General features: G+C 42.6%; 2 protein-coding genes across 2 annotated transcripts in view; one reads left to right on the top strand and one right to left on the bottom strand.

Annotated features, from left to right (window-relative positions):
• Window positions 1-20,735, bottom strand: part of unc5a (unc-5 netrin receptor A) — a gene marked incomplete at its 5' end in the record, with an annotated part of 423,634 nt that overhangs the window by 263,014 nt on the left and 139,885 nt on the right. The gene's annotated exons all lie outside the window — the stretch shown is intronic.
• On the top strand, window positions 10,053-10,445 carry LOC311065402 (large ribosomal subunit protein eL22-like; the record flags this gene model as incomplete). The annotated part of the gene is made up of 1 exon (XM_084085729.1): window positions 10,053-10,445. The coding sequence occupies one exon, from the start codon at window positions 10,053-10,055 to the stop codon at window positions 10,443-10,445; it is 393 nt and encodes a 130-aa protein (XP_083941855.1).

Below are 20,735 nucleotides of genomic sequence, written 5' to 3'. Positions count from 1 at the left end.
TGGTTCTCAAACTTTTTCACGTCAAGGACCCCCAAAATGATATGAATTTGGCCGCGGACCCCTATCTCAAAATATTTTGTTCCAGGGACCCCGAGAAGCAAAGACTTGAGTTAATGTTTGCTTTCAAAGAATATATGCATTCAAAGATTTGCACACATTTTCACGATTTTTCAAAAATAGCAGATCTACGAGTGCCGCGCTACGAGCTTGTAGATGTGCTATTTTTGAATAGCCAAAGTGTAAAATAATGCTTTTTAGCTCAAATGAACAAGTGACACAGATGCGTTCCAGGTCTTAATGGGATAAATCACACCAACCTTGAATTTTTGACCAATCACACCGGATGTTAGCCTTGGTGTCTCCGCAGGTGTTTTTGGGCCAGTTAGAACAATAACTGCTGAGACGAACTTTGGCCAAGGCAATGCTTTTTGTTTGTTTGCTCCACAATGATCTCATTTCGTTCTTATTGACCTGCTGAACTGCATTTCCACCAGGGGCGTGCTGTAGCTTTAAGCAGAGTAAAAGTATTAATACCACAGTGTCAAAATACTTTGTTACAAGTCCTGCATTCAAAAATCTTACTTACAAAATGTTGCCCTCTCAGTTTTGGTGTTTTCAATGTTTTTTTTGTGGTAACCCAAAAAGAACCCCGTCTACCAAAACAAACAGTGAAAACCACACTACTCCAGCGGTTGATAACTGCTGGTATAGAGGGAAATGGTTAAAAAAAATCCCTTTAACCCATTAAGACCTGAGGCGATTCTTTAAAAAAATCTAAATCCCAACAGTTTTTTGAAAAAATAAAAATGTATATTTTTTTTCACAATTTTTCAAAAATATCAGATCTACAAGCTCATAGCGCGGCACTCGGTGCCGCGCTATGAGCTTGTAGATCTGATATTTTTGAATAGCCAAAGACATCTAAAGTGACACAGATGCGTTCCAGGTATCAATGGGTTAACCCATTAATGAGTTAAGTCAAAGTACAAGTTTTGAGAAAACTTAAAAAGAAAAACATTACAAGTTGAAATATGGAGATACAAGGTTTTCTGCCTGACGACAGCAGCGAAAGGCATTTGTCGTTCTCTTCACAGGGAAAGTACACTTCTTACAGAGAGAGGAGTCCGCATTCGGTTTGAAGCGTTATGTTATGATTTGGCTAAATCCGTGTGGATATCTCTTGGTTTGTGGAGTCTTTAAGGCTGCAGTATGGGGTGTAAAGTAACTAAGTATACATTTACACAAGTACTGTACTAAAGTACAATTTCAAGGCACTTTTACCATTTCTTTGTACTTTATACTCCATTACGTCTCAAGAGGCAAATATTGTACTTTTTACTTAACCCATTGAGACCTGGAACTGTCTCATTTTTAGATTTGAGCTAAAAAGCATTATTTTACACTTTGGCTATTCAAAAATAGCAGATATACAAGCTCATAGCGCGGCACCGAGTGCCGCGCTACGAGCTTGTAGATCTGCTATTTTTGAAAAATCGTGAAAATGTGTGCAAATCTTCTGAATATATATTAATAAAGCGAACATTTTTAACTCAAATCTTTGCTTCTGGGGGGTCCCTGGAACTAAATATTTTTATGGGGGTCTGCGGCCAAATACATATCATTTTGGGGGTCCTTGACATGAAAAAGATTGAGCACCACTGACATAGAAACATACGTTTTTCAGAATACTGTTGAGATTTAGGAGACATGTAGAATCGGCTTCAGGTCTCAATGGGTTAAGGGTTTTACGTAACGGTTTTGGACGTACAAGGCTTCCACCCAACAGATATCGTTTTATAACACAAATGTCACATGTTCACCACGGCCACACGCTCCAAGATTCAGAGGCTACAAACCTGAGAGAGAAGTGTAACTGGGGATTATGTAGATAAGAGTGAACCTGACTGGTTCTGCTTATCTGGGATGATTTCTTTTTCTCTTCCCCCTCCAGAGCCAACCAACGCATGTCGCTGTTTCCGGCAGGTGTAAACCTTGTATGTCGTTACTGTCGCCTGTCGGGCAGAAGCCTCTCACCATATTCTAACTTTTTCCCTAAATGAGCGCCCCTACTCGATCCTACTACAAGCGTCACACAAAAACATCAAAGTCGAGCTTGTAGATCTGCTACTTTTGATGTTTTTGAATTTGAATCCGGGAAAGTAACGGTCTTGGTCATTGGAAACATTTGGAAATTTCCACCCCGACAGAGACGATGTCCAAAAGTGTTACTTTATCAAAAAAATAAATACAATAAAAAATAACCTGTGTTCGAATCCAATGTAGTTATTAACCTATGTCTTATTAATACTTTTAATTGGTTCAATATCTACTGTATAATTACCCACAGAATAGACTTGATATTTCACTTTCACTTATTTTTCCCCCTCTAAAATAGCAAAAATAACCGATCTACAAGCTTGTAGTTATTAGCTACGTTTGTGTGAGACACTGTGGCATAACAAAGCAGGCCATTAATTCACCCAAAAATAAAATAAAAATATATTTTTTAAAAACAAATTGAAATATGGAGATACGAGGTTTCTGCCCGACGGCGCAGATATCGAAAAGCCAGCGTGCGTTTAAAGGTATCAGGCGATGGCGGAGGAGGCACCCACCCCAGCGGAGCAGGAAAACTCATTTCAAACCTGTACAGAGCTCTGATTATTCACTCCACACATAATAGAATTATTTCTTTATATACCCCCCCCCCCCCCCCCCTCTCACCCCAACCCCATTCCCCCTGACATCCCAAAGCAAAGACGGAGACTCCTCTCCCCGCGACTTACCCATGCATGAATACAAATCAATTCAGGACGACCAAATGTTATTACTTAACCCATTAAGACCTGGAACTGTGTCATTTTTAGATTTGAGCTAAAAAGCATTATTTTACACTTTGGGCTATTCAAAAATAGCAGATATACAAGCTCGTAGCGCGGCACCGAGTGCCGCGCTACGAGCTTGTAGATCTGCTATTTTTGAAAAATCGTGAAAATGTGCGCAAATCTTTGAATATATATATTTTTAAAGCGAACATTTTTAATTGCTTCTGGGGGTCCCTGGAACAAAATATTTTGATGGGGGTCCGCGGCCAAGTACATATCATTTTGGGGGTCCTTGACATGAAAAAGATTGAGCACCACTGATAAAGAAACATACGTTTTTCAGAAAACTGTTGAGATTTAGGAGACATGTAGAATCGGCTTCAGGTCTCAATGGGTTAAAAAAAAAAAAAAAACGACAGCTCCTCTCTTTCAGGGAAGGCTACCCCCCCCCCCCCCCCCGCTCCCCCCCTCCGTTTAAATCAGCACATCAAAGTGGAAGGCTTTGGGCTTTTTCAAAAGGCGGGCGAAAAGAGCAGCAAAGCGAGCACCTTTTGATACATAATGAAAAAGGCACCCCGTGCGTGACTAAAACAAAGCTGTGGAGAGAATGTGACGACGGCAGTGGCGCTTTTGACATTTACACCGGCTAATGACAGACAACGGCGCGGCCGCCCTCGTAATCTCCATTCCGGAAAAACGATAGCGCTGCCGATGCCAGCTGGTACCGCGGAGGGTCGCGCAAACACGCGCAAACACGCGCGTCCCTTTATGGCACACAGGGTTAATCTTTCTGTTTCCTCGTCACTGTGGCTTTCCTTAATGACTCGTCACTAACTCGTGTACCTTGTGAATAATGACCGTTCAATTACTCTCAGAGAAAACAAGGCCCTCGCAGAGTTAACTACACAGCCCTAATGTGTACGCACACGTACCGTACACACATTAAGGAAGAACACACTCAGATTAATGTGCAGGCACTGTGGACGTGAAGGAGGAGAACATGAAGGAACTCGTCCCTAATTGACGAAAACAAACTAAGAAAGGTGAATAGCAACGCATCACCTGCCTAACAGACGTGACAATATTTCTACCTGTGCCTACAGTAAATACATTATTTTCAATACATATATGAAAAAGGGTGCTCCTCTGGTCTCATCTGTGTTTCATCTTAACACTTAGCCTGCCCTAATTATTTCAGATTTTTTGCTGTTTTCTGCCAGAGATTTCTCATTGAAATTAAAAAAGTACTCAGGAGCCGAGATACAGAATTTTTAAGTTTTGAGTTAACAAGGAAGTGGATAGGAGTCTAGATCTTCGAAAAATCATATCTCCTTGGTCTTTGGGTCAAATTGAAAAAATAAAAAATAAAATTTGAGTTAACCCATTAAGACCTGAGGCGATTCTTAAAAAAAATCTAAATCCTAACAGTTTTTTGAAAAAAATATAAAAAATATTTTTTCACGATTTTTCAAAAATAGCAGATCTACAAGCTCGTAGCGCGGCACCGAGTGCCGCGCTATGAGCTTGTATATCTGCTATTTTTGAATAGCCAAAGACATCTAAAGTGACACAGATGCGTTCCAGGTATCGGGGGACGAAGGCACCAAGGCAAAGCAAAGGATAGCGGAGTGGGGCTTTCAAAATAAGTGCTGAAACAAAAGTAGAAGACAGAAAAGACGAGGAATGAAGACGGAGAGATTATGGCCTAGCTCGGAGCAGCGCCCGATTCGGCAGTCCGTCATGTCACACTTACATGAGACATTAACCCATTCAATCCAGGATTGAATGGGTCATTTTTAGATTTCTTTGGCTATTCAAAAATAGCAGATATACAAGCTCATGAGCTTGTAGATCTGCTTTTTCTTATCGTGAAAATGTGTGCAAATCTTTGAATACGTATTTTCAAACGCGAACATTTGTAACTAAAATAGCCGATCTACGAGCTCACAACATGTCGTGATCTTGTAGATCTGCTATTTTAGCTATTTTGGGGATTATTTTTGTATTTATTAACAAGAGCTTGTGACTAAATAACTGAATTGGATCAGGTTCTTTTTTTATTGGACATACAAGGTTTCCACGACGACCGTTATCCCAGCGTTGTATTTATTTCTGTTGCTACAGTGATGTAAATGAGACAATATGTTTTGTTTCATGTCTGTGGTGATGGTTCATCCGTGCCATCCCATGCCCCCTAAGATGCCCGTTAGGTGGATCTTTCTAAGCCAACGCAACGAGCCCGATGGGAAAGAAGCTTGGCTGCAGCAGAGCGGTTGGATTGGATGTTAAGTAACTGGTGGATATCACTGCTGTCGGATGAAAACCGTGTATGTCCAAAACTGAGATTTTTTTCAGGAAATGGAAAAAAAAAAAGAAACTGTGCTCCAATGGATTTAATGTAGGGTTAGGGTTAGATTTAATGTAGTTTAGTATTTAGTCACAAGCTCTCGTTAATACTTTTCATTGGTTCCATATTTACAGTGGTGGAAAAAGTACTAAAAATGTTTTTTTGGAAAAGTTTTAAAAGTTGTAAAAGTATCAACACTGCAATGTAGAAGTACTCTGTTACAAGTAAAAGTCCGGAATTCAAATTCTACTTGAGTAAAAGTATTGGTATCAAAATGTACTTAAAGTACCAAAAGTAAAAGTAGTAAAAGGTTTGAAAATAGCAGATCTACAAGCTCGTGAGCTTGTAGATCGGCTATTTTCAAATAGCCTAGGTATAAAATAGGACTGAAGTGGTTAATGTATGTTTTATAATGTAATAATTTATATCCGCAAAGTAACTAGTATGTTTTCTAAGAATTGCAATGGAGAAAAAGTACAATATTTTCCTCTGGGATGCAGTGGAGTAGAAGTAAAAGTATTGGAAATTGGAAATACTCAAGTAAAGTACAAATACCTGAAAAAGTACTGTACTTGTGTACATTTACTTAGTTGCTTTCCACCACTGGTACCTACCGCACGACTTGCCGCACCCAAGCCGTGCTACTCGCTACTAAGCTGAGTTGGCGGTGCCCGGGGATCGGACCACATGATCTCGTGGTCTGCAGGCGAGAGCTCTACTGACGGAGCGACCCGGACACAAAAAAAAAGATTTGAACCAATGAAAAGTATTAACAAGACCGTGTGACTAAATAATAACTACAATGGAGCCATTTGGAACACAGGTTATTTTCTTCCATTTCCTTGAAAAGTATAGAACAGTAGTTAGTTCTCTAAAAATGTTTCATGTCAAGGACCCCTAAATTAACATGTATTTGGCTGCAGACAGCCCCCCTGAAAATATTTTGTGCCAGGGACCCCGCCGTTCGAGATTTGCGTCATGCATCACGTCGAAAAGAGCAGATCTACAAAGCTCACAGCGCCATCGGCTACTGTATTATTCAAAATAGCCCATGTACTGTACAGGTTAAAGTTGGTTAAACTGATTGTGATGCTATTAGGGGTCTGCCGATATATCGTCCCGCGATATATCGTGATACGTTTTCGCGACGATATGTATCGTTTTGGAAAAAAAAATATCGTTTTTGATTTTTTTTTTTTTTTTTTTTTACAATCATAATAATCAGGCATGCAAACGGCCCCGAAGTGAAAAGAGTGACAACATGTTTTTTTTTTTCGGGTCAGGTGTCATACTATTTGGATTCAAAACGGCTATTGTAGCTGAAAAGCTACAAGTTTGCATGTCTGAATAATGCAAAAACAGAATTATTTGTTTGCATTTTCTTTTTTTCTCCTCCATATATTTTCATAATAAAAAAAGTGCGTATCGTATCGTATCGAAATCGTATCGAAGTTGTGAGCCAAATATCGTATCGTATCGTTTCGTGAAATTAGTGTATCGGCACACCCCTAGATGCTATATTAAGTCATTTTGCTGGGGACACCCTGGAACCCCCTCAAGGACCCCCGGGGGTCCCCGGACCGCCCTTTGAGAACCACTAGTAACTGTATAGAGCTAAATTAGTTACAATTAGTTACTAAATTAGAGTCACAATCATTTTAACCATGCACTTTAACCACTATGTTATACTTACTTTGGCTATTAAAAAATAGCAGATATACAAGCTCATAGCGCGGCACCGAGTGCCGCGCTATGAGCTTGTAGATCTGCTATTTTTTCTAAATCTTTTTCTAAGTCTTTTAATGTTTTTTTTTTTTTTTAAGTGAACATGTTTAACTCAAAACTTCACTGTCACAAAATATGAGATGGTGGTCCGCGGCTTAATACATATTTTGGGGGTCCTTCACATGAAAAAGAGTGCAGCATATCTGCGCCACAGAGGGCTCTAGGAGTATTGTTTTCGGGGTCTATTCATGTCTAGAATCTGTGAATGAAAGGTTTTTGCTGGCCGATGACCTTTTCCTTGGGTTATTAATCAGCTCTACGTCTAATGGGGGACTGTTGTAAATTTGACAGATTTTCCCCCCTGTAGTCGACTGAAAGGACATTTTGCCTGCGTTGTGTGAGAAGAAAGCCTGACACGCCACTCCTGCGTCTGCTGACAGGAGAGAGAGACGAGCCCCGGTGGAAGAAGTACAACATAAAAATACCCCTGTATTCACACACTTACTTGGATTCGAGTACAAAAGAATCTGCGTCAAAATATGCTTACGGTGCCAAAGTAAAAGTAGACGATGAGAGATGATTGTGGGCACAACACTGCCATTTTTTTCATTTTGATGTCAGCAGGGGAGAGAACGGTACATTTTCTTACGCAGATAAAAGGAACAGGGAACGGTCTACTACTTGTAGCGTGGTTACTTTCGAAAAGCCAAAGTATAAAACTGGGTTTAATAATAATAATCTTAAGTAACTAAAGCTGTCCAAATAATTGTAGTGGAGTAAAAAAGTACAATATTTGCCTCTGAGATGTAGCGGAGTAGAACTATAAAGTATCGAAAAAATACTCAGTAACAACCTAAAAATGTTACTTCAAGTATTTGACTACATGTACTTTTCCCTTTTTTGTGGGGTTTAGAGAATTGTGTGCGTGCGTGCGTGCGTGCGTGCGTGCGTGCGTGCGTGCGCGCGCGTGCGTGCGTGAGAGAGAGAGAGAGAGAGAGAGAGCGAGAGAGCTCAAGATTAGCACCACTGCCCTAAACATGTAGTGTTAGTTGGAATAAACACAGAGGCACCCGGGAGGAAGTGGACTAAGAAAGGGGAGGAGCCAAACCGAGTCCCTGTTTCTACACACAAAAGGAGGTGGTGCCCCCAGAGGCAATAACAAAAGGAAAACATATTTTTTCCCTTTGAGACAGAGCGACATAGTGGAGGCAATGTGGCCCGGTTGGTTCCCTCACTGCTTCCCTCCTGAACGCCATAAACAAGAGCCTTACTGAACATTACTTACACACAAATGGCTTCCACGTCTGACCCAATAACGCACACACGCCAACAATAGCAAAACATTAGGCGGCTGGCAATAAATAATGTTAAAAGAGGCACTTGGCTTGGTGAAAAATATACACCCACACAATTCAAGCTTATGGGTCCAAATTCAGATGTTTTGTGGGGAAAAAGGGGGACAGAAGACAAAAGGAAAAAAAAGAACAATGTTCCAGCATTGCCTCCCAGTCCGACTAATTGGGAGAGGAACAGCGAGAAGTGTTTTGATATAGCAGAGAGCTTATTATCTAAATTAATAACAAAGCTTTTTAAGAATTTAGTGAGCGTATCAAGCTCGTTCGAACAAAATGAAAACAGACAGCCCAAGTGACTGCATGCAAATGAGCGTACCGTTCTGGGCTAGAGTTGTAGCGTGGAAATTGGACCGGAGCCTCATCATGACTATAGCATTGGTTCTCAAAGTGGGGTCCGGGGGGGTCCTTGGGGGGGGGGGGGGTCCAAGGGGTCCCCCATCAATCATTTTAACCCCTTTATCCATATTGTATACGTTGGCTATACTCAAAAATAGCAGATGTACAAGCTCACAGCGAGCTTGTATATCTGCCATTTTTTTTTTTTACATTTTTAGAAAAATCGTGAAATCTTGAAAAAGTTTGACAAACACTTTCAACTTCTGTTCTGGAGGGTCGCTGACGCAAAACGTTTTGAGATGCGGGTCCGTGGCCAAATACATATCAATTTGGGGGCCCTTGACACGAACACGTTTCATGAATCCCTGGACTAATAGGTTCAGTACGAAACAGTCTGTCCCTTGGCCAACCCCAGAGCTGTTACATTTATGACATAATCGCCTGATTGCAAGAGCTAATCGTAATAATTTTTTACATAATTGTTATGATCGTTTCCACTCATCTGTGTAAAAACAGCTGGATGACATTAAGAGAAACTAGAGGTTCGGGCCGCATCACACCTACGATCCAAGCAATATGAGCCCATATCTGTATCTGTCAGTCCTTGTCCCTTTTATGCCCATATATGGAGACGACCGATTTGCTTGCGCCTGATGCCATGAAAACACATTTAGGTTAGACCAGGGGTCTTCAACAGGGGGTCCGGGACCCCTAGGGGGTCCTCAGAGCTACTATAGGGGGTCCGCCAAATCTTTGTGTGATAGGATTTCGTTTTCTTACATTAACCACTTGAACCCTAGAATTCCTTTTCTGAGGGGGAACATTAGCCAAAAATAGCAGATCTACAAGCTCTCAACGCCTCGCAGCGCGAGGCGTTGAGAGCTTGTAGATCTGCTATTTTTGGCAAAGAGGCTATATCGGTGTAGAGGGAAAAAAGAGCAGACTAAGTAAAAAAAAAACTTTAATCCGAAACACAATCTATACAGGCACCTCACAGTGTGAGAGAGAGTTTTGTGCTCTCCTAAATCCACGGACTGGCCACATACAACGTACATACATACTGACAACCGACATGGCGCAGGATTCAAATTGTATATATAGATAGATAGATAGATAGATATAGAGTAGGGGGTCCCTGCTTCATCTCTCTCTCAGCTAGGGGGTCCTTGGCCTGACCAAGGGTTAGACAATACATTCCATATTTGGTCATAGCTGTATTGGGAACTCCTTATATGGATATGGGCTGTGTCATAGTGACATGAGCGTGTAGACGTGGTCCACTGGCTGGCCCGTCCTCCCTTAAGCCAATGCTTATATAAGATCATAGTAGTCTTATTTCCGTCATTATTTCCACGTTGTTGTCCACACTCTTTTAAACGCTTTCATCCTGGTTTCCCTATTTTCACCCCGCAAAGTCTTCCTGCACAGCCCTTTCCTCCTCCTTTTCTGCCACATTTGTCAGTCATGGCTCCGATTAAAAAGCCAGTGCTGGGGAAGCAGCAGGCTGGGAAGAAGAAAAAGCAGATCCTTAAGTTCGCATTGGACTGCACCCACCCCGTCGAGGACGGCATTATGGACGCGGCCAACTTTGAGAGGTTTCTCCAGGAGCGCATTAAGGTGAACGGCAAAGCCGGAAACCTGGGCGGCGGCGTGGTCTCCGTCGAGAGGAGCAAGAGCAGGATTGCCGTGGAGTCCGGGGTTCCCTTCTCCAAGAGATACTTGAAATATCTCACCAAGAAGTACCTGTATGAGAACAACCTGAGGGATTGGCTGCGGGTGGTCGGTGACACGAAGGAGAGCTATCAGCTTCGCTACTTCCAGATCAACCAGGATGAGGAAGAGGAGGATGAAGATTAAACAACTATACTTTTTAAATTACAAATTTAAAGAGAAAAAAAAGAAAAACTTACTTTTTTCGATTTTTTTTGCTTGGGATCATAAAATGAGGTCCATTTGGTTTCATTTTACGCTCTCAAGCAAAAATAGCCAATCTACATGCTCACAAGGCATCGTGATGTGTTGTGATGTGCTGTTTTTGAAAATAAAAAAAATTAAGTATATTGCCTGTTTTGGCCATAGCACATTATTCGTTCAACGCCAAAACACAGTCAAATCATTCATCGCAATTATTTGTACGGCAATTAATCGTCCCGATGGCGACAGCCCTGCGTGCCGGCTTACAGAATTCAAACAGACGAGACCAAAGTGACTTGTTTTGCGTGCTACTGCATTCTGGCCGGAGTTCTAGTATGGAAAATTGGACCGGAGCCGCTCACACTACAGCTTCAGAGTGAGGGCGTCAGCTGGTCCCCGGGCGTACCCAGGAGGTGTTCAACACCACTAGACGAGTTACTTTGAAATGCACGGCAGGGTCGCCGGCCCACTCCCGGGCCCCCCGTCGACTGAAAAGACAGGGGGGGAGCTCTTTCCTTTGACAGGGGTCCTGCTGCTCTCAGGAATCAGCTGGTTAAACATTCGTCCAAATGGACAATTCCAAGACTTCAAACGGGCGAGCGAAGGGAGGCAGGGCTGAAAACGCTTCGGCTCTGCTACAAAACCACTTACAACTGGTAAGGCACGTCCGTGCTTGTCCTTAGAAAGACCTCTCTGGTGGGGAGCCTGTTTAGTATGCCTGCTCTTGCCTGCAGACGCAGACATGGCTGCTTGGGTTTTGGGAGGAGACGCCGTAATTCAATGATTGTGGGCACAACACTGCCAATTTTTCTTTTTTCTTTTATGTCAGCAGGGGAGAAGAACAGTCAATTTGCAGATAAAGTAAAGCGGGGAATGGTCTACTACTGTTTATTCAGCACTAATCACCTCACACTGTACACGGCCACACACCCTACAATTTGAGATGAACCACTTAAAACCTATACTTTGTTGACCGGGATTCCGCAGGGGTCTAATCTTGGTCTACACCAAATCACTGAAAAATAAATAACCAATCTTCAAGCTCAGAGTGCATCACAACCTGGCACTCTGCTATTTCCGCCAAATGTTTGCCTTTGGTCGCCCAATGTTCAACAAGTATGACATGCCCAGAATACGGACGCCCGGGTTCATGTGGTTAACCACTTGACCCAATTGGCTCTGTACTCTTTTTTTTCTCCCCCCGGCTACACCCAGGGTTGCCAGATCTGCTTAAGGATAATTCCTTTTAACAGGTCGTTCATGAAAGTCCTTGCGGTCTTGTTTCCAATGAGAACCTGTGAGCAATTAGGGGTTAAGAGTCTTGCTCAGGGACAAATTTCATTTCATCGACACATATGCTGGCCTGGCCTGGAATCGAACCTGGGGCAACCAGGGCCTCTGGCTCCCTAGGCGGCCTCACTAACCACTCAGCTATGGCCGCCCCCTACGCTTATTATAATTTCCCCGCAAGAATTTATTTGAAAATAGCTGATGTATATGTTAAAGTGCTCATGTGGCCCATAGTTGCTTCTTTTGGGCTGGTTTTCCTAGACCTGGTTGCTTGTTTCTCTCCCAGAATCTGGCAACACTGTCTACACCAAATCTCTTTACCAAAAGTAGCAAATCTACAAGCTCTCAACGTGTCACAGCGAATGTTGCCCCATAATAGGCATGCTAGGGTTCAGATGGTTAGAGGAGCACTTCACCCCGGCCCAATTTAAAACGTATCTTATAATTGGTCCTCACTAATGTTCAGAAACCTGCCTACCCCATGACGTACCCATTCCAAACTAATCTCTCAAGACAGATTCAGAGTTCCGCAGCTGAATCTGTCGGGAGCTCCTGTTACGTGTATAGTTAGGAATGTAAACAAAGACGGAAGTGGAGGGCTGAGGGCGGGACCTAACGGCCAACATCCTGTTATCCACATTCTATTGGTACGTCCCCCCAGAGTCAAATTCAAAGGAAAAAAGCAGCAGAGGGCGCTGTCATTTCCTTTTTTTTGGGACTACGGGTTCCCAGATTGATTCCAAACTAATAGAAACTACAGTTTTTTTCTCTTCCTGGAAAGTTAGCATGCTTAAATAGAAGCCATTGTTCTTGCATTAATACAATAAAAATAACAAAACGTTTGAAATCTTGTTTGAAGTGACCAAACCTGCTTACCGATGACGTCACTAGACCATATTCACACGGAGGCCATGTTGCTATTAAGTCAATGAAGTGTCACTTTCGATGTTAAATTCCAAAATGGCCGCCGTGTGAATATGGTCTTCTGAGACAGTGAAATGGTGCCATCTTCTAAAGAGCATTAGTGAGGACCAATTATATGAAGACAAGTTGGGAAAAAGGCTAAAGTACTGATTGAACTACTACGTGATTAGTTCAATCAGTGGTTCTCAAGGTGGGGTCTGGAGACCCCCCAGGTGTGGTCCTTGAGGAGTTACAGGTCTGTAACAGGTCTGGGGACCTCACCAGGGGGTCCCCAGCAACAACAAAAAAATAGTTAACATAGCGTCACAATCATTCACCATTAATTACTAATCATTAATCATTTTAACCATTTAGCTTTGGCTATTAAGAAATAGCAGATCTACAAGCTCGTAGCGCGGCACCGAGTGCCGCGCTACGAGCTTGTAGATCTGCTATTTCTGAAAAATCTTGAATAATGTGTGCAAATCTTTGAATATATATACATTTTTTTAAGCGAACATTTTTAACTGAAATCTTTGCTTCTGGGGGTCCCTGGCACAGAATATTTTCAGATGGGGGTCCGCGGCCAAATGTACATCAATTAAGGGGTCCTTGGCATGAAAAAGGTTGAAAACCACTGGTGTTAGATTGCGGTCCCAGAGATAAAAAAAGAATCGGAACAAATGGTGGGGGTCCGTGGCCTCATGAATATCAAACTGGGGGTCCTTGGCTAGACATGAACAAAGTTTTGAGAAGCACTGTCCTGGTGGTGGGGGGGGGTTGCATCACGTCCGTGCAACACGAAGACACCCTGTGATGTCCTTGTGCCTCTGGTGGTTTTCTGCAACTGACAGCAACTTGTCATCTTGTCTGCATATCAGTGTCACATTGATACATTTACCCTGCTTGGTAAATAAAGCGATTCTGACAAGAATTTCTGTGAAATCTCTTTTAAAAATAAACCCGTCAGCTCTGGCGGCCTTCGTGAGATACAGTAACACTTTAACCCATTGATACCTGGAACGCATCTGTGTCACTTTAGATGTCTTTGTCTATTCAAAAATAGCAGATATACAAGCTCATAGCGCGGCACCGAGTGCCGCGCTATGAGCTTGTATATCTGCTATTTTTGAAAAATCGTGACATTTTTCTTTTAAATATTTTTTTCAAAAAACTATTAGGATTTAGATGTTTTTAAAGAATCGCCTCAGGTCTTAATGGGTTAACGGGAAGAGCCAGGATCCAGATACAACCCAACAGAGGAGTTTAATCTGCCGCTGCTCTGGTTGTTACGCTTAAAGTTCAAACAGTGAAACATTTCGTCACCGCCCGGGAAGAGAACCTTGTATCTCCATGTTTTAACTTTGTATGTTTTTCTGTACATTAATGCCCTACTTCGTCGTACAAGATTGGGAGCGTGAAGATCGGCTATTTGCCAGACCCAGAGGGTCGGCCTACATGAGGCTTTGTCTGTCCCTCTTCCGTCCCTCTTTTGTCCCTCTTTTGTCCATATATGGCATACATGGGAAGACAGATACACTGACAGACAAACGGATCCCTCTTTTGTCCCTCTTTTCTCCATATATGGCATAAATGGGAAGACAGATACACAGACAGATACACACGTCATGCGAAGTCCGGCCATTCAGATTTCAACCACTAGGGGTCTGGCAGTACCAGGTCTCCTGGTTCTAGTTTGGAAACATGTTGAAAAAGCATATGTGGGCTGTAACTTTTTTGTGTTTTTTTTTTGGCTTTCAAATAAACTAAACTAAGGCTTGTGACTAAATAATAACTACATTGAATCTACAGGCAACCGTTTTGGACATACAAGGTTTCTGGCCCGACAGTGACATCGAGTGATTTTGTACTAGTCACTGAAATGTTTAAAAATGTTGGCAATTTATTTGATCAGATACAATCCTGTTTCCTCACCTCCAAGTAGGAGAGAGGTGAGCTGTTATGTAAGGAGAAATGACTTGTTTTCAATCCAAAGATAAACTGTGTTGTTAAGGAACAGAACACACCGAAAAAAAACACATCACAACATGCGATTATGTTTTTCCAACAGCAATTAAACTCACATCTGTCACAAATGAGTACGGTCATTATCCTCCAAAATTATGCCTGAGCTGAGTTATGGTCTCTGTCGGGTGGAAACCTTGTTATGTCCAAAACGCTTACTTTTCAGGAACAAAGGAATTCCAATTGATCCAATGTAGACATTATTTAGTCACAAGCTCTTGTGATGTTTATATACGCGTGGCATACACACTTAACCACTTTCACTGGTACCATACAGCAGTGGTTCTCAAACTTTTTTCGTGCCAAGGACCCCCAAATCGACACTTATTAGACCGCGGACCCCCATTTGAAAAGATAAGACAGGGACCCCCATAAGAGAAGATTTTTACGGCTCTCTAGCAGTGATTTCAACCATTTTAATTTCAAGGACCCCCAGTTTGACATGCATTAGGGCTACGGACCCCCATTTAATGGCATTTCTATCACTTGGACCGCAATTTATATTGTAAAATCTATGTCAATTTAACTCTGAGAGTGTACAAATGGAACCAAATGGACCCGTTAGGGTCCATTTGGTTCCATTTGTACACTCTCAGAGTTACAGACCCATAAGGGTCCATTTGGTGCCTAATCGATCATTTAGCTGGGGACCCCCTGAAACCCCCTCAAGTACCCCTGGGGGTCCTCGGACCCCACTTTGAGAACCAATGCTATACAGTATGTGCTCACATGTACAGTAGATGGATAAATGTTGACAAAACATAGCTAATTGAAATGGATTTTGACACAACCTTTTAAATTGTTTATGCCTACATAAAGAGCAAAAGCAATACATTTTGACATACTGGTACTGTGTATGGCATTGTCACAGATTTGAGAAACAACTGTTGGCACATAAACGTATAATGATGGGACTACAGAATGTCCGTACAAGTACGCGTGGGCACACAGGCTCACTTTAAGTTGCTCGGGTACCTGCCCACCAACACGGCCTCTAGGGGTTCGATTCCACCATAAACATATTTTCTATTGAAAGTGGATGGGGCGTCTTTCCCGCGTAAATGACGTCATCCGGCCGAAAAAACGGAAATACACTGGTTTCCTGTTTGGCCAGGAACTACTATAAATAACAGGAATTAGAAGAAAACAACAGCAAAAGAAAACACAGCTCACGGTAACTAAAGCTCCACTGGCTAAGAGAAACGATGCGCAGATAGTATAAAACAACTAAAAGAACGCTTCTTGAAACGCTTCCGCCTTCCGGGTGAAAACAAATGGAATTCTGGGTAATGCAGGACTCCGCTAAAAACCCGCAATGACGGTAGTGACCAGCAGAGGTTGCTAAAAATCGTTTTGTGTTTTTTTACTTTCCTGGCACGGCTTTAAGAACAGTACTTGAGTAAAACGTACAAAGTTACTTTCCCCCCCACTGTCGGTCAGCTCCTGAGAGGCTGTCCAGCCCCTGTAGCTCGGCTTTGAGTGTATGAATGTTTGTCATGGTTGTAAAACACCGCTATTGTTCTTTGTTTTGAAGGATAAGGGTTGTGATGTCCGGTGACATCCCCCTCCCCCCAAACAAACCCTCCCCTTTCTCTAGTGAGGGGACAGATTGCCTATCCCCCCCCACCCCACCCCCCCCCACCTGGGCTCGGGGCTCGGGGCCGGCGACAACCCGGCGCTATAGACGAGTGCGGTCCGGAGCCTCACTCTGTCAGCTAACGTATGGGCCCGTTGATGCGCTGTGACTGGGGCCGCGCTCGCGCTACCCAACTCACATTAGGGCCAGCTGTTCTGCCTCATCTGTCTGCCTGCGCGCCGCCCGGGCCTGATGGCTGCCAACAACACACAGTCGACACGGATATCGTCGCGGTTCGGGACAGAAACCTCTCATCTCCAGATTTTTTTTACTTTTGCCGTTTTTTTTTCCGTAAATGAATCAATGCCCTACTTGATCGTACTACAGCGTCTCACAGACGCGTCAAAAGTAGCAGGTCCACAACAGTGGTGGAAAAAGTACTCAAATTCTTTACTTAAGTAAAAGTACCAATACTGCAAAATAAAAATACTCTGTTACAAGTAAAAGTCCAGAATTCAAAATTTACTTGAGTAAAAGTACAAAAGTATTGGCATCAAAATGTACTTACCAAGTACCAAAAGTAAAAGTAGTAAAATGTTTGAAAATAGCCGATCTACAAGCTCACAACGCGTCGCTTCGCGACGCGTTGTGAGCTTGTAGATCGGCTATTTTCAAATAGCCTAGGTATAAAATAGGGCTAAAGTGGTTAATGTATGTTTTATAATATCATAATTCATATCTGAAAAGTAACTAAAGTTCTCAAATAATTGCAGTGGAGTAAAAGTATAATATTTGCCTCTGAGATGTAGTGGAGTAGAAGTAAAAGTATTGGAAATTGGAAATACTCAAGTAAAGTACAAATACCTCAAAATTGTACTTAAGTACAGTACTTAAGTAAATGTGCTTAGTTACTTTCCACCACTGGTCCACAAGCTCGAAGCGCAGTGCAAAGCGACAAAAAAGGAACAGTTTTGGATGTATGAGATTTCCAACCGACAGAGACGATATCTGGGTTCAGTGTTTTTTCCCCTGGTGTCCTGTGTGCTCGAATGTACGGAGCGTTATTTAGATGGCATGCTGTTTTAGACGGATGCCAGGTTTGTCGTTTTTACCGGTTAATCCTATAGTTTCACATGTACTGAATGTTATTTTAGACCAGTGGTTCTCAAACGTGTTTAACCTTAACCTGGAGAAGCATCTGTGTCATTTTTTGATTTGAGCTTACAAAGCTTTATTTTACACTTTGGCTATTCAAAAAATAGCAGATCTACAAGCTCGTAGCGCGTGTGCCGCGCTACGAGCTTGTAGATCTGCTATTTTTGAAAAATCATAAAAAAAATTGCAAACCTTTGAATATATTTTTTTCAAGTGAACATTTGTAACTAAAATCTTTGCTTCTGGGGGTCCCTGGAACAAAATATTTTCACATGGGGGTCAGCGGCCAAATACATATAAGTTTGGGGGTCCTTGACATGGAAAAGTTAGTGCACCACTGATATAGAAACATACGTTTTTTTCAGAAAACTTTTGGGATTTAGAAGGCATTTGTAGAATCGGCTTCAGGTCTTAATGGGTCAATTTCAAGGACCGTCGTAACTCTGAGAGAGCGTACAAATGGAACCAAATGAACCCCTTAGATTGTAAATTGTAACAGAGACGCTGATCCAAACAGCCGCCCCCTCCGTATCCAGCTAGCGGCACACCACTTGCCAGATTCTGTGAGAGAAAACAAGCAACCAGGTCTAGGAAAACCAGCCCAAGAGAAGCGACTATGGGCCGCATGAGCACTTTAACATATACATCAGCTATTTGAAAATAGCAGATCTACAAGCTCACAACGCGTTGCGGTGCGACGCGTTGTGAGCTTGTAGATCGGCTATTTTCAAATCAAATCTTGCGGGGAAATTATAATAAGCAGATCTGGCAACCCGATGCCATCTTCACCCTCCTAGTCCCCGACTAACTGACTGACTGACTGACTGGAGAAGTGCTTGTTTTAATTGAGCCCTGCAAGCTGACCTGGCGGGGAACCTTGAATAATGTGAAAGAAGTGGCAGTCTGGATGACGCCCACCTCTCTGTCTGGGAAAGGAAAGCAAAGCAAAGTCTGCTGACGATCTAAAAGTATCTCATTAACGCATTAAAACCGGGAACGCATCCGTGTGACCACTTTAACCATTATCTAATACTTTGGCTATTCAAAAAGAGCGGATATATACAAGCTCAAAGCGAGTGCCGCGCTATGAGCTTGTATATCTGCTATTTTTTAAAAACATTTTTGCAGATCTTTGAACATATACTGAATATTCTTTTAATATGAATATTTGTAACTCAAATCTTTGCTTCTGGGGATTCTACAAATGTCTTCTAAACCCTAACGGTTGTTTGAAAAAAAACGTATGTCGCTATAATCAGTGTTTCTCAAACTTTTTCATGTCAAGGACCCCCAAAATGATATGTATTTGGCCGCGGACCCCCATCTCAAAACATGTTGTTCCAGAGACCCCCCCCCCCAGAAGCAAAGATTTGAATTAAAAATGTTCTCTTTAAAAAATATATATATTCAAAGATGTGCACAAATCTTTACGGCTCGCAAAAGATTTGTGCGGCTTGTACGGCTCGTAAAAGATCTACAAGCTCGTGGCGCTGCACTCGGTGCCGCGCTACGAGCTTGTAGATCTGCTATTTTTGAATAGCCAAAGTATAATACAATGGTCGAAGTGGTTACACAGACGCGTTCCCGGCTTTAATGGGTTAACGCGTGTCTGCGTGATCCACCAGTTTCAAAGAGGTAACGTTTCGACATGTTGCCGCTATCAACGCTGCTAATTAAGGTTAACCCATTGATACCTGGAACGCATCTGTGTCACTTCAGATGTCTTTGGCTATTCAAAAATAGCAGATATACAAGCTCATAGCGCGGCACCGAGTGCCGCGCTACGAGCTTGTAGATCTGCTATTTTTGAAAAATCATGAAAATTCTTTTTTAATATATTTTTTTCCGATTTAGATTTTTTTTAGACGCGGCCTCAGGTGTTAATGGGTTAAAGAAGAACGATATTTGATCAGTACATGCAGCAGACACTACCAAGGGCTGTCCATATATACCAAGCATGATAACTACAACGATAATTATGAGAGCACATATACAGCATACTGTACATTTCTGGAAATAGTTGGTTGGTATTTATAGTCCCGCTGTGGACTGCTGCCTTCCACTTGAGTCAGCATGCTTGCTTAAACCACTTATCTCTTAGCCAAAACTAGCCGACCTACAAGCCCACAACGCGTCGTATGCCGGCGCGTTGTGAGCTTGTAGAGCTGGTAGTATTTTTTTTAACTCATTCCCTGCCAAAGACGTCTTTTGACGGCTGTTTTTAGTAAGCCCACACCGCCAATGTCTCTGAAAAAAGAAAAATCACACCCAGTGTGAGATGAGGGGTGCCTTTGATGAGTTCATTACGCGCATGTGCTGCACTCCTGTTTGTGTTTAATTAGTGTAACGGGTTGCATCTTTGTGTTGCAATCAGCTGCAGCTGTTGAGGCCAGACACAAACATGTTGAGGCCGTCCGCACACATACGGACGGACAGACACACACACCCCTTATATACTTATCACCACCACCAGTCCAGAAAAAAAAACAGGAGACAGCCGGAAGACTTGACCTACCTCCCCCGTTTTCTTTTTTTTTTTTTGGTGAGAAAGATGAGGGACACGCCCTTTTCAAAGTTTGAGGCCCCCTGAACCTGTGAAAGGTCTGTCCGTGCCCCTGCCGGCATGAATAATCGTCCCCCTCGCTCCCCCTGTAATGTGCTGCGGATGATATATTGGACCACATTTATTACCGCTCTGCAACCACCTGGCTGGGAGCAGCGAGACACCCATTAACCCATTAAGACCTGGAACTGTGTCATTTTTAGATTTGAGCTAAAAAGCATTATTTTACACTTTGGGCTATTCAAAAATAGCAGATCTACAAGCTCATAGCGCGGCACCGAGTGCCGCGCTACGAGCTTGTAGATCTGCTATTTTTGAAAAATCGTGAAAATGTGTGAAAATCTTTGAATATATATGTTTTTAAAGCGAACGTTTTTAACTCAAATCTTTGCTTCTGGGGGTCCCTGGAACAAAATATTTTGATGGGGGTCCGCGGCCAAATACATATCATTTTGGGGGTCCTTGACATGAAAAAGTTTGAGCACCACTGATATAGAAACATGCGTTTTTTAGAAAACTGTTGGGATTTAGGAGACATGTAGAATCGGCTTCAGGTCTCAATGGGTTAATAAAAAAAAAAAGGGCTGAGGGTTTTTGCAACGGGATCCGTATACGTGTGCACGTGTGCACACGCCAGCCAGAGGAGCGCATGCATGCACGGCACGCACAGGCAGAGCTCCTTCAGGTAAGACCACATGCATGTGTGACCCAATTGGCAAGG

The sequence above is a fragment of the Gymnoscopelus microlampas genome (genome assembly GCF_963454915.1).
Source record: "Gymnoscopelus microlampas genome assembly, chromosome: 18".
NCBI lineage: Eukaryota > Metazoa > Chordata > Actinopteri > Myctophiformes > Myctophidae > Gymnoscopelus > Gymnoscopelus microlampas.
Note: the sequence above shows the minus strand (reverse complement) of the source record. Positions and strands in the feature narration are given on the sequence as shown.